The sequence below is a fragment of the Trichechus manatus genome, unplaced genomic scaffold (genome assembly GCF_000243295.1).
Source record: "Trichechus manatus latirostris isolate Lorelei unplaced genomic scaffold, TriManLat1.0 scaffold00028, whole genome shotgun sequence".
Classification (NCBI taxonomy): domain Eukaryota; kingdom Metazoa; phylum Chordata; class Mammalia; order Sirenia; family Trichechidae; genus Trichechus; species Trichechus manatus.
Window position 1 is genome coordinate 16,717,802 of NW_004443964.1, and position 14,588 is coordinate 16,732,389.

At 40.6% G+C, this 14,588-nt stretch overlaps 1 protein-coding gene across 1 annotated transcript; it reads left to right on the forward strand.

Annotated features, from left to right (window-relative positions):
- The first annotated feature begins 613 nt into the window (after positions 1 to 613).
- Positions 614 to 9,180, forward strand: KPNA2 (karyopherin subunit alpha 2). The gene is made up of 11 exons (XM_004374209.3): positions 614 to 709; positions 2,081 to 2,178; positions 2,325 to 2,462; positions 3,993 to 4,081; positions 4,761 to 5,029; positions 5,290 to 5,384; positions 5,477 to 5,740; positions 6,318 to 6,551; positions 6,778 to 6,960; positions 8,013 to 8,162; positions 8,824 to 9,180. The coding sequence occupies exons 2-11, from the start codon at positions 2,104 to 2,106 to the stop codon at positions 8,914 to 8,916; spliced, it is 1,590 nt and encodes a 529-aa protein (XP_004374266.1). The 5' UTR covers positions 614 to 709; positions 2,081 to 2,103; the 3' UTR covers positions 8,917 to 9,180.
- Positions 9,181 to 14,588: the final 5,408 nt, after the last annotated feature.

The following is a 14,588-nucleotide window of genomic DNA, read 5'->3' on the forward strand; positions in this document are numbered from 1 at the left end:
ATTCCGGTAAGACAGAGAACTGCCCCATAGTGTTTCCAAGGAGGGACTCACGGATTCGATCTGCCGACCTTTTGGTAAACAGCCAAGCTCTTAACCATCGCGCCACCACGCCTCAAAACCCGCCCTGCCCCCCAACCCACAGTCGCCAGAAACCCCTGCCAAGTTCCTTTCTGTATCCTATCACGAAAAACAAATTCATAGCAATGTTTTTACATAAAGATGTTTTAAATGAATGACTTTGAGAATAATTTTGAGGTACTCGGCCAAAACAGCCCACCAGACAACAGCAGCGACCACACCAACAGAAATGCCTTTCGGAAACCAAAAGCTGCCCAAAGCTCCTGCCACGCTGGGCTCGGAATCGCCCCTTCGCGCAGCCTGCCGGGATATGGAGTCGTCCTTCTCTAGACCGCAACTGCAAGGCGCTCTGGGATCGCCAGGCAGCTCTCTCATCTCGCGATGTTACGCTCCCATTTCCCCTAGGCCCTATGACCGCCCCCCCAACGTGTTTTTCAAATCCACCAACGGGCGCATAGCTTAGGCTCGAACCAGCCAATGGGAATGCGGAGCCACCGGGAAATTTAAATCGCGCCGGCCGGCTGCGCGAGCCACACCGTCTTTGGTCTGAGCCGTGTTGGACGATTCTGGTGCAGCGGGCCCGCAGCGTGTGAGAACCGCACCGTTTTCTGTGGAAGCCTCAGCCCGCTCCGTAAGTACGAACTCAGGCCGCAGCCCTACCGCAGCGATAACGGCTGGCCCTCAGGGCGCGCGCTGCTTGTAGGAGGCGGGAGGAGGCCCCGGGGATACGCCTGGGCTGGCTTCGGCCTTCCTCGTTCACAAGGCCTGGGGGACGTCATTTGTTGTCAAAGCTGCATAGTTATGCGATGCGGGTGTTTAGGCTTTAGGGTTCCGAGGCCCCGCTAACGGCAGTGAAAGCCTTTGCCCATCGCGGCCGGGAGAGGCAGAATGAGACAGGCCTGAGGGCCAGTGTCCCGGGCAGCTCCTGCCCCTCCTCCACTCTCGCCCGCTGCATCTTCCCCGGGGTAGGGGCCAGGGAATGGGGCTGGAGGTGGCAGTTGGAGGAACCATATTAAAAAAAAAAAAATAGGCCATGGATCGGCAGATTAAGTGTCACCATTTCGTAGACGAAAATAATGGGATTAAAGATAGCAAGTTGTAAGGAGGGCTTTTATTTTTGTCGTGTTTTGGAGATTGCGCCTAAGTGTCTGAGCCTGAATGAGGCACGGCTGATGTCAGCCTAATTAAGTGCTTTCTCACTCGAAATTCCTGGAAATTGAAATGCGTGCGAGATGCTTAAGATGCGGAACTGCGTCGCACGTTTTCATTGTTGACAGGAAATTTTATGGCAGGCACCATAACGTAATGATGAACCAGATTTTTCTTTAATTTTCAAATGTGGAAAATGCACTTGTTTTGGCCATGTGAAGACAATAAAGTAGACTCCCGCAGAGAACCTCCAGATGATCTGAATTTGTTGCCACGAGGACGTAGGTCTTCATTGCAAGTTAATTGGATTCGCTCACTTTGTCTTCACTTAACTGTTATGGACTCACTACAGTCTGGAGCTGCAATGTCCAATATGGTTGTTGCAGCTGCATGTGGCTATTGAAAACTTGAAATGTGCTTAGTCAGAATTGGGATGTGCTGTAAGCATAAATTACACCCTGGATTTCAAAGACAATGTAAAATATCTCGTTTTTAAATATTGATAACATGTTTAAGTGATACTTTGGCTTAAATAAAATATTAAAATTAACCTATTCATGTTTGCTTGTTTATAATGTGGCTACTAGGAGATTTAAAATTACTTACGTGGTTCAAATCATATTTCTGATGGACAACACCGATTAAAAGTCTTAGCTCTTTAGAGGGGAGGGGGCAATTATTGTTTGGTTAAAACTATTTCATAACACTGAAAACATGAAATTTTTTCTCTAGTATATAAGTGTGTATTCATCATACGTTTGGAAATTCTGTTGTTGTTGATGGTATTCTTATTGAAAAGGCAAAATGATAAAAGGGAACTTCTTTTTCTCTTCTGTCCTCCCTTGTCTCCTAGCTTTCTCCCTTTGTTTCACAACCATGTCCACCAATGAGAATGCTAATTCACCAGCTGCCCGGCTTAACAGATTCAAGAACAAGGGGAAAGACAGTACAGTGAGTACCTTCTGTTGCTTCCTGATGATACTTTTTAATGGGAAGATGTTTGGTGAGGAATCAAAAACTTGAGGGAATTAGAAATTGCCCTCACTTGATAACAAAAATTGTTGATGAGATGAAACAATATGTTATCTTTACTCAAGGAAATGAGGCGGCGCCGTATAGAAGTTAATGTGGAGCTGAGGAAAGCTAAGAAGGATGACCAGATGCTGAAAAGGAGAAATGTGAGCTCTTTTCCTGATGATGCTACTTCTCCACTACAGGAAAACCGCAGCAACCAGGTAAGTATATTTTAATTTATGAATTATGATAAACTCAGGAAATTAATATAGGGCTTTTCTTAGAAACTTAAATAACGTTTCTAGTCTTACAGTTAACTATCAAATCTGTGAAGATCTTTTTTTCTGTTACCCACGCCCATAGTCCAGTGAAGCTGATTACCAGATCTTTAGCTCTGATCTTCAGATTTTCCTACATTTCTAGCTGCTAGCTGGGTACCTTGACCTGATCATTCCAGTGTTAAATGAAAATGTGCCTGGAACCAACCACTTTCTGGCTTATTGCTGTCGAATTGTTTCCGACCCATAGTAACCTCATGTGACAGGGTAGAACTGCCCCGCAGGGTTTTCTTGGCTGTGATCTTTACAGAGCAGATTGCCAGGCCTTTCTCCTGTGGAGCTGCTGGATGGATTTGGTTTGCAGCCCGATGCTTAACCATTTGTGCCACCAGGGCTCCTGGCTTATTTTTATCACCAGCTTTGTTCAAGCCTTTTTCCTCCTGAAATATTTACAGTAGCCTCCTAATTTAGCTTCACCTTCATTCCATGCCACATACTAGTGCTATACTTTTTCCCCTAAAATGCTAATTTAAGCATGATCTCTCTCTACTCAAAAATTTTGATAGTTTTAAATCCGTACTTCTCAACTTAGCATCGAAGACTTCATTTAGGTTTTTGGATTTACTGTGTTCATCTTTTCTACCAAGACACTTGTCACTTTGCTACCTCTTGCCCTTTTTCACATTGTGCTTTCCTTAGCACTCCACATTTATCAGTGGTTTTTTTTGTTTATTTCCTTTTACTGAATTACCTATGTGCTATACTAGTTCTAGAGTACTACACTTCCATCTTCTCTTTATAGCACTTCCTGGTCAGCTGAGCAAGGAAGACTCCCTCCTCAGAATTCCTGTAACACTGGTCTTACACCAAGAATGCAGAGTAAATGCTGTGTAGCATGACATGTATATCTTTTTTTAATGGTTATCTGTCTACTTGCCAAATTTCCCCTGTTTTTAAGCTTCTGGGGAGAAAGGGTCACTGTCTTTCTCAGTTAACCGTCACTTTGGTTCTCAACCTTCTTTGTACTATGAATCACAGCGTACACCATTTGTATTTGCAGCAGTGTACCATGGAAACAGATTACAAGCTTAGATATGAAAGTTCCCAGCACGTTACCTGTAATTCCATCTCTTTCTTCCCTGAGAAAGCATATCTGAATACAAGTAATTGAGATTTGTGTTGAAATAACCTTCAGTCTGCTGTAATTTTTTTTTTTTCCAATTGTTCACAACTTTTTTTAGTTGAGAATTGCTTGGACACCCCATAACTTGAAATTCCAATGAGTCATGAGTTTGAAAAGTGTTGCACATGTAAAATAATGAATATGTGATTAGCAGACAAAACTAGGTGTAGGACTAAACTTTTAATAACTGAGTATAAACCTAAAATTGTCTTTATGATGGCAAGTATGGAATTCATTGTATTTAATCTTAAAAATGATAATTTGCTAAACTAAGTCCACTTTTCTTGTAGGGCACTGTGAATTGGTCTGTTGATGACATTGTCAAAGGCATAAATAGCAACAATTTGGAAAGCCAGCTCCAAGCTACTCAAGCTGCTAGGTAAGTCTCGTCTTCTCTAGCATGGGTAACATAAGAAATCAGGCTTTTTAAATTTGGTTGGGGAGCGAGGAGGAGAGGGCAGGCAGATGATGCTCTGGGTAAGAAAAGGCTAAGCTAGCAGTGGGCCTTGTTTCAAAGTGGTGTTTCAAGGGAAAGGAGAAATTAATCAGTAAGCTGAATTAGTACAGCTAGCCATCCATTTAGAAGATAAGTGTATTTAGATTTTTATCTCCCACCGTACACAAATATTTGTGATGTTCATAACAAAGGATTAATAATCTTTATAGTTTGACACTTTCCAGAAAAATAAATGTAAATGGCAAATGATCATGGAAAAGATGTTTAACCTCACAAGCAGTCAGGGAAATGGAAATTAAATTATAAATGAGCATGTAACCCTGTCAGATTGGCAAGAAGTGACAAGATCTATAGTAGATTTCTGTGGGGATACCGAGAGAAGGGTAAATAGTTGGTAATATTTCCATTTTGGATAAAAGGTGGCTAACTATATCACATGTAGCATGATGCAGTCTATTTAGTGTCTCCTAAGTTCTAGAACATCTTAGCACTTAGTGCTTTACTGTAATAGATAGTCTAAAGTTCTAAGCACTGAGTCTTAAATTGGTTTTTATACAACTTGGTTTGTTAATCAACTTTTTCTCTTTTTGTTCCCTCTTAGGAAACTGCTTTCCAGAGAAAAACAGCCCCCCATAGACAACATAATCCGGGCTGGTTTAATTCCAAAATTTGTGTCCTTCTTGGGCAGAACTGACTGTAGTCCCATTCAGTTTGAATCTGCCTGGGCACTCACTAACATTGCTTCTGGGACATCAGAACAGACCAAGGCTGTGGTAGATGGGGGTGCTATCCCAGCATTCATTTCTCTGTTGGCATCTCCCCATGCTCACATCAGTGAACAAGCTGTATGGGCCCTAGGAAACATTGCAGGTACTTGTGTTTAAAATTCTCTTGACTGGATGTATCTAATCATAATGAGGTTGTGGGAAGTGTTATAAGTAACAGTGTCCATTGGGTCAAGCTTTGAACTTGCTTCAGGACCTTGTTAGAGGTGAAAGTCGCATCTAGGTAAATTAGGGGTTTCCTAGGGTGTCATCTTTTGAGTTAAGACACTGTTGGTGCACTAAGTCACTGAACATTGATGGTGCTAGACAGGTACATATGATTAACCTTGCACTTTTTTCCCCCAGGTGATGGTTCACCTTTCCGAGACTTGGTTATCAAGTATGGTGCAGTTGATCCTCTGTTGGCTCTACTTGCAGTTCCTGATATGTCATCTTTAGCAGTAAGTTACTAATATAAGAAAAGTTACCTTGAATCTGATTCTCCTTCCTTTGTCAAAGATGGAGAACTGCTCATTGCTTTTTTTTCCCCCAGTGTGGTTACTTGCGTAATCTTACCTGGACGCTTTCAAATCTTTGTCGGAACAAGAATCCTGCACCCCCATTAGATGCTGTTGAGCAAATTCTTCCTACTTTAGTTCGTCTCCTGCATCATGATGATCCAGAAGTATTGGCAGATACCTGCTGGGCTATTTCCTATCTTACCGATGGTCCAAATGAACGGATTGAAATGGTTGTAAAAACAGGAGTTGTGCCTCAGCTTGTGAAGCTTCTTGGAGCTACTGAATTGCCAATTGTGGTAAGTTGTTAACTTTTGGATTAGAATATAAAGTATTAAAAAAACAAAAAACCCGTTGCGGTCGAGTCAATTCTGACTCATAGTGACCCTATAGGACAGAATAGAACTGCCCATAGATTTCTAAGGAGTGTTTGGTGGATTGGAATTGCTGACCTTTTTGGTTAAAAGCCAAGCTCTTAACCATTGTGCTACCAGGGCTCCATAAAGTATAAGCATTGTCAGTTGATCCTAATATTGAAATATTGCTTATTTTAGGGCATGATGCTCTTTTCAAAACTCTTAGTATACAGAGTTTTGAGCAGTACTGGGAAAAAAAAAACTAAAATGTAACTGCCAGCATCAAAGGAGCCCTGGTGGTGCAGGGTTAAGTGCTTGACTGCTAACTGAAAAGTTGACAGTTAAAAACTACCAGTCACTCTGCGGGAGCAAGATGGACAGTCTGCTTCTGTAAAGATTTACTGCCCCTATGGGGCAGTTCTGCTCTGTCCTGTAGGGTTGATATGAGTCAGAATCAACCCCACAGGAGTGAGTTTGGTCTTTTGGGCCAGCATCAACCTTTTTTTTTTTTCTATTTCAGACTCCTGCGCTAAGAGCCATAGGGAATATTGTCACTGGGACAGATGAACAGACTCAGGTCGTAATAGATGCAGGAGCACTTGCTGTGTTTCCTAGCCTGCTGACTAACCCCAAAACGAATATTCAGAAGGAAGCTACATGGACAATGTCAAACATCACAGCTGGCCGTCAGGACCAGATACAACAAGTAGTGAATCATGGATTAGTCCCATTCCTCGTTGACATTCTCTCTAAGGTAATAAAATCTTGGGACTTAATAAAATGATTGTTAGTATTTATGTCTTTATGGATGGGCATTTGATGGAGCTGTGCTTGGGTTTCTTACAGTCCTTTGCTACGAACCCTTCACTTAAGGTTGGATGAAACCAGTTGATAGTTTCAGTCATTGTTTGGTGAAACAATGCTTTAGGAATCTTCTTTGTACCACCATACAAATAAACCCTTTCTCTTATGTTTGTTAGGCAGACTTTAAGAGTCAAAAAGAAGCTGTATGGGCTGTGACCAACTACACAAGCGGTGGAACAGTTGAACAGATTGTATACCTTGTCCATTGTGGCATAATAGAACCGTTGATGAACCTTTTAACTGCGAAGGATACCAAAATTATTCTGGTTATTCTGGATGCCATTTCAAATATCTTTCAGGTAAGTCTTACTAACAAGGTAGATCTGTTTGAATTTGGAGTTGATAGGTATACTATTGAGACTGATGAGAGGGCAGCTAAGTTTATTCACAGGATCAAAAAGTATGCTTATGTGGGCCATATTTGTGATGAGATATGTGACAAGGGATCATAAAATACATAAAAGTGATGACAAATACATGATGTAGCTTACATTGAAATCAGGTCCATGTGTGGAGACTAATTCATACCTATTTATTAGTATCTTTAATGCCCTGGTTTAATGCTGAATTTTGGTGAAATTAAATTTGAATGGCTTAGGTATCTAACCATTTTTCTTCTGGTCCCATCCTTAACTGAGCCAAGCATACCAGCACACGGCACTTCCTTGGTGATTAGTAGTAGTTAGACTGTACTCACTAACTTTTAAACTTTGGACTATGAAACTTTCCCCTACAGTACTTGAGTCAGGAATAACCAGCTTCTGAGTACACATCACCCAGTGAAAGTATATAATGTGGCCAATTTTCCCACTCCCTCTCATCCAAACCCCCTAGATTATTTTCTATGTATGTATCTCCTAAAGCTAAAGACTTTTTGTAGAAAAAAAAAAAATCTAACCACCCGATACCATTCTTAGAGGTGGTAGTAAATTCTTAATATCAAATATTTCAGTCAGGAAAATTTTTTTTTAACACAAAATAGATGATCTTAGACAATGTTTCTCCACCTTCATTACACTTTGGAATTATCTGGGGTGCTTTTACAAGATACTAATTCCTTGTTCCCATTCTCAGACCAATTAAAAAGTTGCCTGGGTGATTTTGAGGCACAGAAAAGGTTACAGTTGAAATGTAGTTGCTAGGACCAAGTATAGATCTGATTCTTATTAGTTTCAAAAAAAAAAAGTAAAATGGGTATAAAACTTATAGGGTTGTTGAAGGATAAATTGAGAAATTGGCAAGTACTTACTCTGTCTTATATCTGTTATTTCTCAAATACAAACTATTGTTTTTGTCACTGAAATAGAATGTTCATGATGTAGGCCGGTAAATTAGGAATTTTTTTTTTTAGGCTGCTGAGAAACTAGGTGAAACTGAGAAACTTAGTATAATGATTGAAGAATGTGGAGGCTTGGACAAAATTGAAGCTCTGCAAAACCATGAAAATGAGTCTGTATACAAGGCTTCATTAAGCTTGATTGAGAAGTATTTCTCTGTGGAGGTTAGTAATGGATGGTAATATTAATCACTTGGAAAGTACCCGTGTAAGGTCAAGCCCACAGGATTTTTTCCCTCATACTTATTTTAATGAACCCTGAGCCCTTGTTAAATACAACAAAATAACAATTTAAGTAGGACATAGCATACTACTTGCTTCTCTAATGTTGGCTGATGATAATACAATCTTTTTAAATGGGTTTTTAAAAATCATCAATTTACTTTCAAATGAACAGCCTTGAGAATCTCAGAATATCTTAAGAGTAAGTTTATGAATGTCAGTGTAGGATTTGTTGGGGAAGTGGGCCCAACCCCATGACTATACTCTGGGCCTAATAAGCAGCCTTTCCCTTTCCGACTGAAAAGTGACAGGTAGGGGAGAAAATCTGAATTTCTTTTTCTGTCACTGTAATAGCATTTAACCCACTGAGAACCTTTCCCTCCCAGGCAGTCATGGATTGGCCAAGTTTCAACAGCCCTCCCTTACCGACTCTCCCCCCTACCCCAATACAAATATTAGAATATGTTAGTTTCCAAAGGTGAAATAATGCAAATGAAGACCTGAAGAGTAAATACAGAGACTTCTGGGCAGGTTACCACTTAGAAATGTATCACTTAGAAATCTGAGGGATTATATTGTCTCTTTTTTTCAAATGTGCTTCCAGGAAGAAGAAGATCAGAATGTTGTACCAGAAACTACCTCTGAAGGGTATGCCTTCCAAGTTCCGGATGACACTCCTGGGACCTTTAACTTTTAAGATTGTACAGCTGAGTCATAAAATTGTTGTGTGCTATGTTTGGTATAAGTTTGTCTTAACTGTTTCTCTACTAAGAACTCTTTATAAATGTGATTTGTTATGTAGCACTTTTTACAAAGAAACTATACTTGAACAGTTCCAAACTGTACGTACTGTATGAAGCCTCTTCTGTCATTGGGTTTCTTATTTCTATGTGGAATTTCATATCTTGCAGTGTCCTGTAAATAAAGATTAAGTTCCACCCTTTCCTTTTACTTCATTATGGCTCTGTTTTCTAATTTGTGGCTTTTAGGGTTGTAAATGACAGACAGCCTATCATAACTGATGGGCATGTGACTCAGGTACCTGAGGTAGCCCCAGTTGCAGACATCGTTTGATGCAGGGTTGATGACTTTCTGCCCACTTCTGAGTCCTAGCTTTGCTCTAGATTGCCTTTCTTGGTAAACAAGATCCCTCAGCTGATGTCTTCTCATGTCTCACTGGCCAAGGAGCTGAAGTAAAAATAGGTGGAACTTGTTCTTCCTAGACTCCAAGGCTGAAAGTGGCTCTAAGGTGCAACCCTGACATCACATTGGAATCACCTGGGAAATTTACCCAACAGTTCCTTTAACTGGTCAGGGGTGGGGTCTGAGTACTCCATCTTTTTTATTTCATTCCCAGGTGTTTTTCCTGTGCAGTCTGGGTTGAAAGCCACTACTCTAAGGAATAGTTAAGCTGTTGGCAGAACAGGAAGTGGATTCTGGGAAGAAAACCACTAAGTGTTAACTATAGTACCATAAATCTTAGGAAAAAATGAAATGCATCCTAACTTAAGTCCGTTGTGTGTTGATTATTTTTTTTATTGTGCTTTAGATGAAGATTTACAGAGCTAATTAGTTTCTCATTAAAGAACACATATTGTTTTGTGATGTTGATTGCCAACCCTCTAACTTGTCAACACCCCCCTTCTCGACCTTGGGTTTCCTATTTCCATTCGTCCAGCTTTCCTGTCCCCTCCTGCCTTCTTGTCCTTTCCCCTGAGCTGGTGTGCCTATTTAGTCTTGCATACATGGTTCAGCTACATGTATTATTGTTTGTTTTTTGAGCCTGTCTAATCTTTGGCTGAAGGGTGAACCTCGGGAGTGACTTCAGTACTGAGTTAAAAGGGTGTCCAGGGACCATACTCTCGGGGTTTCTCCAGTCTCTGTCGGACTAGTCTTTTTGTAAGTTAGAGTTTTGTTCTACGTTTATCTCCAGCTCTGTCTGGGACCTTCTGTTGTGATCCCTGTCAGAGCAGCCGATGGTGATAGCCAGGCAGCATCTACTTGTGTTGGACTCAGTCTGGTGGAGGCTGTGGTAATTGCGGTCCATTAATCCCTCGGACTAATCTTTCCCGTGTGTCTTTGGTTTTCTTCCATTCTCCCTTGCTCCAGACAGGGTGAGAACAGTGTCGTATCTCAGATGGCCATGCATACAAGCTTTTAGGACCTCAGATGCTACTCAACAAAGTAGGATGAAGAACATTTTCTTTATAAACCATGTTATGCCAATTGAGCTGGATGTCCCCCAAGACCATGGTCTCCAGCCCTCACCCCAGTAATTCGGTCCTTCAGGGAGTTTGCATGTGTCTATGAAGCTTCTATGACTTTGCCTTGGTCAAGTTATGCTGACTTACCCATCACCAAAGTTACCACTTATCTATTGTCTAGTTAGTATTTTTCCCTCCCCACCCCTCTTCTTCCTCATAACCATTAAAGATTGTTTCTGTATGTAAGCCTTTTCATGAATTTTTATAGTAGGGGTCTCGTACAGTATTTGTCTTTTTGTGATTGACTTTTTTCACTCAGCTTAACGCCCTACAGATTAATCCACGCGGTGAGATGTTTCACAGATTCGTCATTGTTCTTTATCGTTGCATAGTATTCCATTGTGTGTATGTACTGTAGTTTTATCCATTCATCTGTTGATGGGCACTTAGGTTGTTTCCATCTTTTCCTACTGTGAATTATGCTGCATTGAACATGAGTGAGTGTCTATTCATGTGACCGATCTTATTTCTCTAGGGTATATTCCTAGGAGTGAGATTACTGGATCGTATGGTATTTCTATTTCTAGCTTTTTAAGGAAGTGCCGTATCATTTTCCAAAGTGATTGCACGATTTCGCATTCCCACCAGCAGTGCATAAGAGTTCCAATCTCCCCAGACCCTCTCCAATATTTGTTATTTTCTGTTTTCTTGATCCCTGCCAGTAATGTCAGGGTGAGATGGTATCTCATTGTAGTTTTGATTTGCACTTTTTTAGTGGTGACAGCGAGCAATTCCTCATGTGTCTGTTAGCTGCCTGAATGTCTTTGGTGAAGTGTCTGTTCATATCCTTTGCCCGTTTTTTAACTGGATTACTTGTGTTTTTGTTATGTCAGCTTGTATTTTTTGATTAGTGGAAAAAGCAATGAATGAGCCAAGGCTCCACTGCTGAAATCTGACTTTGGAAAGCTGACAGTTTCGGTGACTTTTTTTCCCTGTAGAAGATAAAAAGCTAAGGGGATGAGTATATTTAGTAAGATAATACATTTGTTCAAGATGTTAATGGCATAATGCAACAAACTTCCATTTATAATCCCTTAATGGCTGCAGAGGGAGCCCTGGAGGCGCAGTGATTAAGTGCTCGACCAACTGAAAGGTCGGCATTTTGAACCCACCAGCCGCTTAGCAGGAGAAAGATGTGGCAGCCTGCCTCCGCAAAGATTTACAGCTTTGGAAGCTATGGGGCAGTTCTACTCTGCCCTGTAGGGTCACTATGAGTCGGAACCAGACAGCAGTGGGTTTGGAATGGCAAGAGCCATGAGCATTTTCTTTCCCCAGTCTCATCAGCACGCATAGAAATACATTTTCCCTTTTGCAGATAACAGGTTTTTAAAGTTCCCTTCATGGAACATGGAGCCATGGTGGCACAGTGGTTAAGAGCTGTGGCGAGCTACAGCTGTTAACCACAAGGTCGGCAGTTGGAATCCACCAGCTGCTCTTTGGAAACCCTGTGGGGCGGTTCTACTCTGTCCTATAGGGTCAGTATGAGTCGGAATCAACTCTACGGCAGCAGGTTTGGGGTTTTTTTTGTTTTGTTTTCCATGCAACATGGAACAGAATGTTGAATGCTTTATCGTGTTTGGGTAATGCTTATTTGAAGCACCTCCCCACTACCAAGTTCTTAACTTGGAACACAACCTTCAGGCTATGTGATCCTAAGCTTAGGGTCTTTTATTTGGAGCCCTGGTCGCTTTTCTCTGCTTTTTCTGTACAAAGACTTCGATAAAGGGGAGGGGGCAGAGAAGTAACACAATAATGGCTCTCCAGGCTGTCCCCACTTCCCCTCCTTACTTCACTCACCCTTTTTCCTACCCATTCCCCAACATGAATTGCTTCCTGAAGCTTGGATCCAAAAGTCTTAATTTGAGAAAAGATAATATAGAAGCAAACCTCAATACCCTATGGTTTTGCTTTAAGATAGGTGGAGCTTAGTGGCTTCAGAGGAGCTAGTGCAATAAACTTAAAAGATATAAGTTACAGATTTGTTAAGAGTAAAGGCGTGACTAAATGTGGGGTGTAATGGTCAGGAGACAGCTGATTTCCAAAAAAAAAAAAAAATTTTTTTCTCATATTTTAGATAAAATTCTTAACATGCTAGTTTTCTTGGAATTGCCATAGAGGCATTTGGATGTTTTTATTGAACTGAACTTGCAGACAAAATTTTATATCTTAGAGAATGTGTTTTCAGATCCAGCTTCTGAAGTCATGATAAAACACCATACTCACCAACTTCTCTCCCTTCCACAACGTGTTAATGCCTAAATTGCTAGTGATTTGTTAATGCACCAAAATTTTTAGTTCCTAGACACTTTAATGTTACGTATATTTGCCTATAACTGATCGTTGCAGTTTTGTAGTAGATAGTGGAAACCCTGGTGGCGTAGTGGTTAAGTGTTCGGCTGCTAATCTAAAGGTCAGCGGTTCAAATCCACCAGGTGCTCCTTGGAAACCCTATGGGGCTGTTTTACTCTATCTTATAGGGTCGCTATGAGTAGGTAAGTAAGGAGGAAGAGGTAACACTTCTAATTTCATGAAGCAAATGTCAAAGTAAAAACTGCTAACAATTATTTTGCTTGCTGCAAAAATCTTTAAAGTGTAACACTCATTAGAAGATTGAACTTCTGTGTTAAATGTTTTAACAATGTATTTGATTCTTTAAGCCTCATTATACCTTGGCTTTAAATCCTATAATGCTACTTGGCTAATTTTGGAACAAAGTAGGAAATAAACACTCTTATCTCCTCTCCATCATCATAGTGGAAAAATTACCTTAGGCTCTTAAACTCTTCCTGTTCTCTGAACCTTTCTGTGGCCATGTAATTTATTTTTGTAGTAAGTCCTCTTGTCAAATAGGATTTTTGTTCCAGTACTTAGTCTGAAGTCGTTCCTTTTTTTTTTTTTTTTTAAATCTTCCCACAACCAAGTCAATAAAACAAAATTGTGTTCACTAATGTATCTTCCTTTCCATCTTACCAGTAGTGAATAAAGGAGCCCTGGTTGCACAATGGTTTAAATGCTTGGCTGTTAAAACCGAAAGATTGGCAGTTCAAGCCCACCCAGCAGCTCAGTGGGAGAAAAGACCTAGTGATCTGCTCCTGTAAAGATTACAGTCTAGAAAACCCTTCGGGGCGGTTCTACTCTGTCATATGGGGTCCCTATGAGTCAAAAAGCCACTCCAAGGCACCTAACAACGACTAGTGGATAAGGGCAAATTTCCAGTTCTGTTTGCGTGGGCTCCTTGCTGGAGCTTGCCAAAAACCCAGCTGGCTGATTTTGGAAAGCCCTTGAAACATCATTGATGCTTTCTTTTTAGGCTGTTGACCTAATTTGTGATTAACAAAACCTGGCCAAATCATGCAGCCGCCCCCCGCCAAGGGAAAGTGTTGGTAGAAAGTGCTTTATCAACCACTGATTAAGTTTCATAACCACAGCTAATAAAGATGATTTAAAAAACACCCAAACTATCACGTAGGGTTTTTTGAGAGCAGAAGAGCAATTTAATTTTGAACATTTGTGTGTTAAGTGGCGTGTTATTGGAGTGGTTTGAAAGCATAACTCTGTTTTTAAACACCCCGTTCCTCCTAAATATTTGGGACAGTTTCATAACACTGTGTAGGAGTTGTATGCACCAAACCTTCTTAAAGTGATCAGTTCATGCATTCCTCCCAGGCTTTTTCCAGTTCTGGGAGGTGGTATGGTACAGTGGAATGGGCTAGTGTTTAGGAGTCAGATCTGCCTGAGTTCAAATCCCACCTCTTCCATATGTTTATGTGTGACCTTTAGACAACTGTTTAACTTACAGAACCTCAGTTTTCTCAGTTATAAATAGAATTAAGTGAGATGATATACTGAAAGAGCATGATGCCTAGGATAAAATAAATAAAAATACAAATTGCTATATATTACACCATGAGTCGGAATTGACAGCAACTAACAGCAACATAAGTATCCTCAATAAATATTACAGCTGTAGAACAGTGATTCCCAATCTTTTTCACAGCAAATTGTTCCAAGAACGCTTGTTTTGATATATTTCGCCTACTAGGCTAAGTTTTACTGCTCTTCCATGTTTTAATCAATCACAAATATAAATCAGCTTGAGATAATC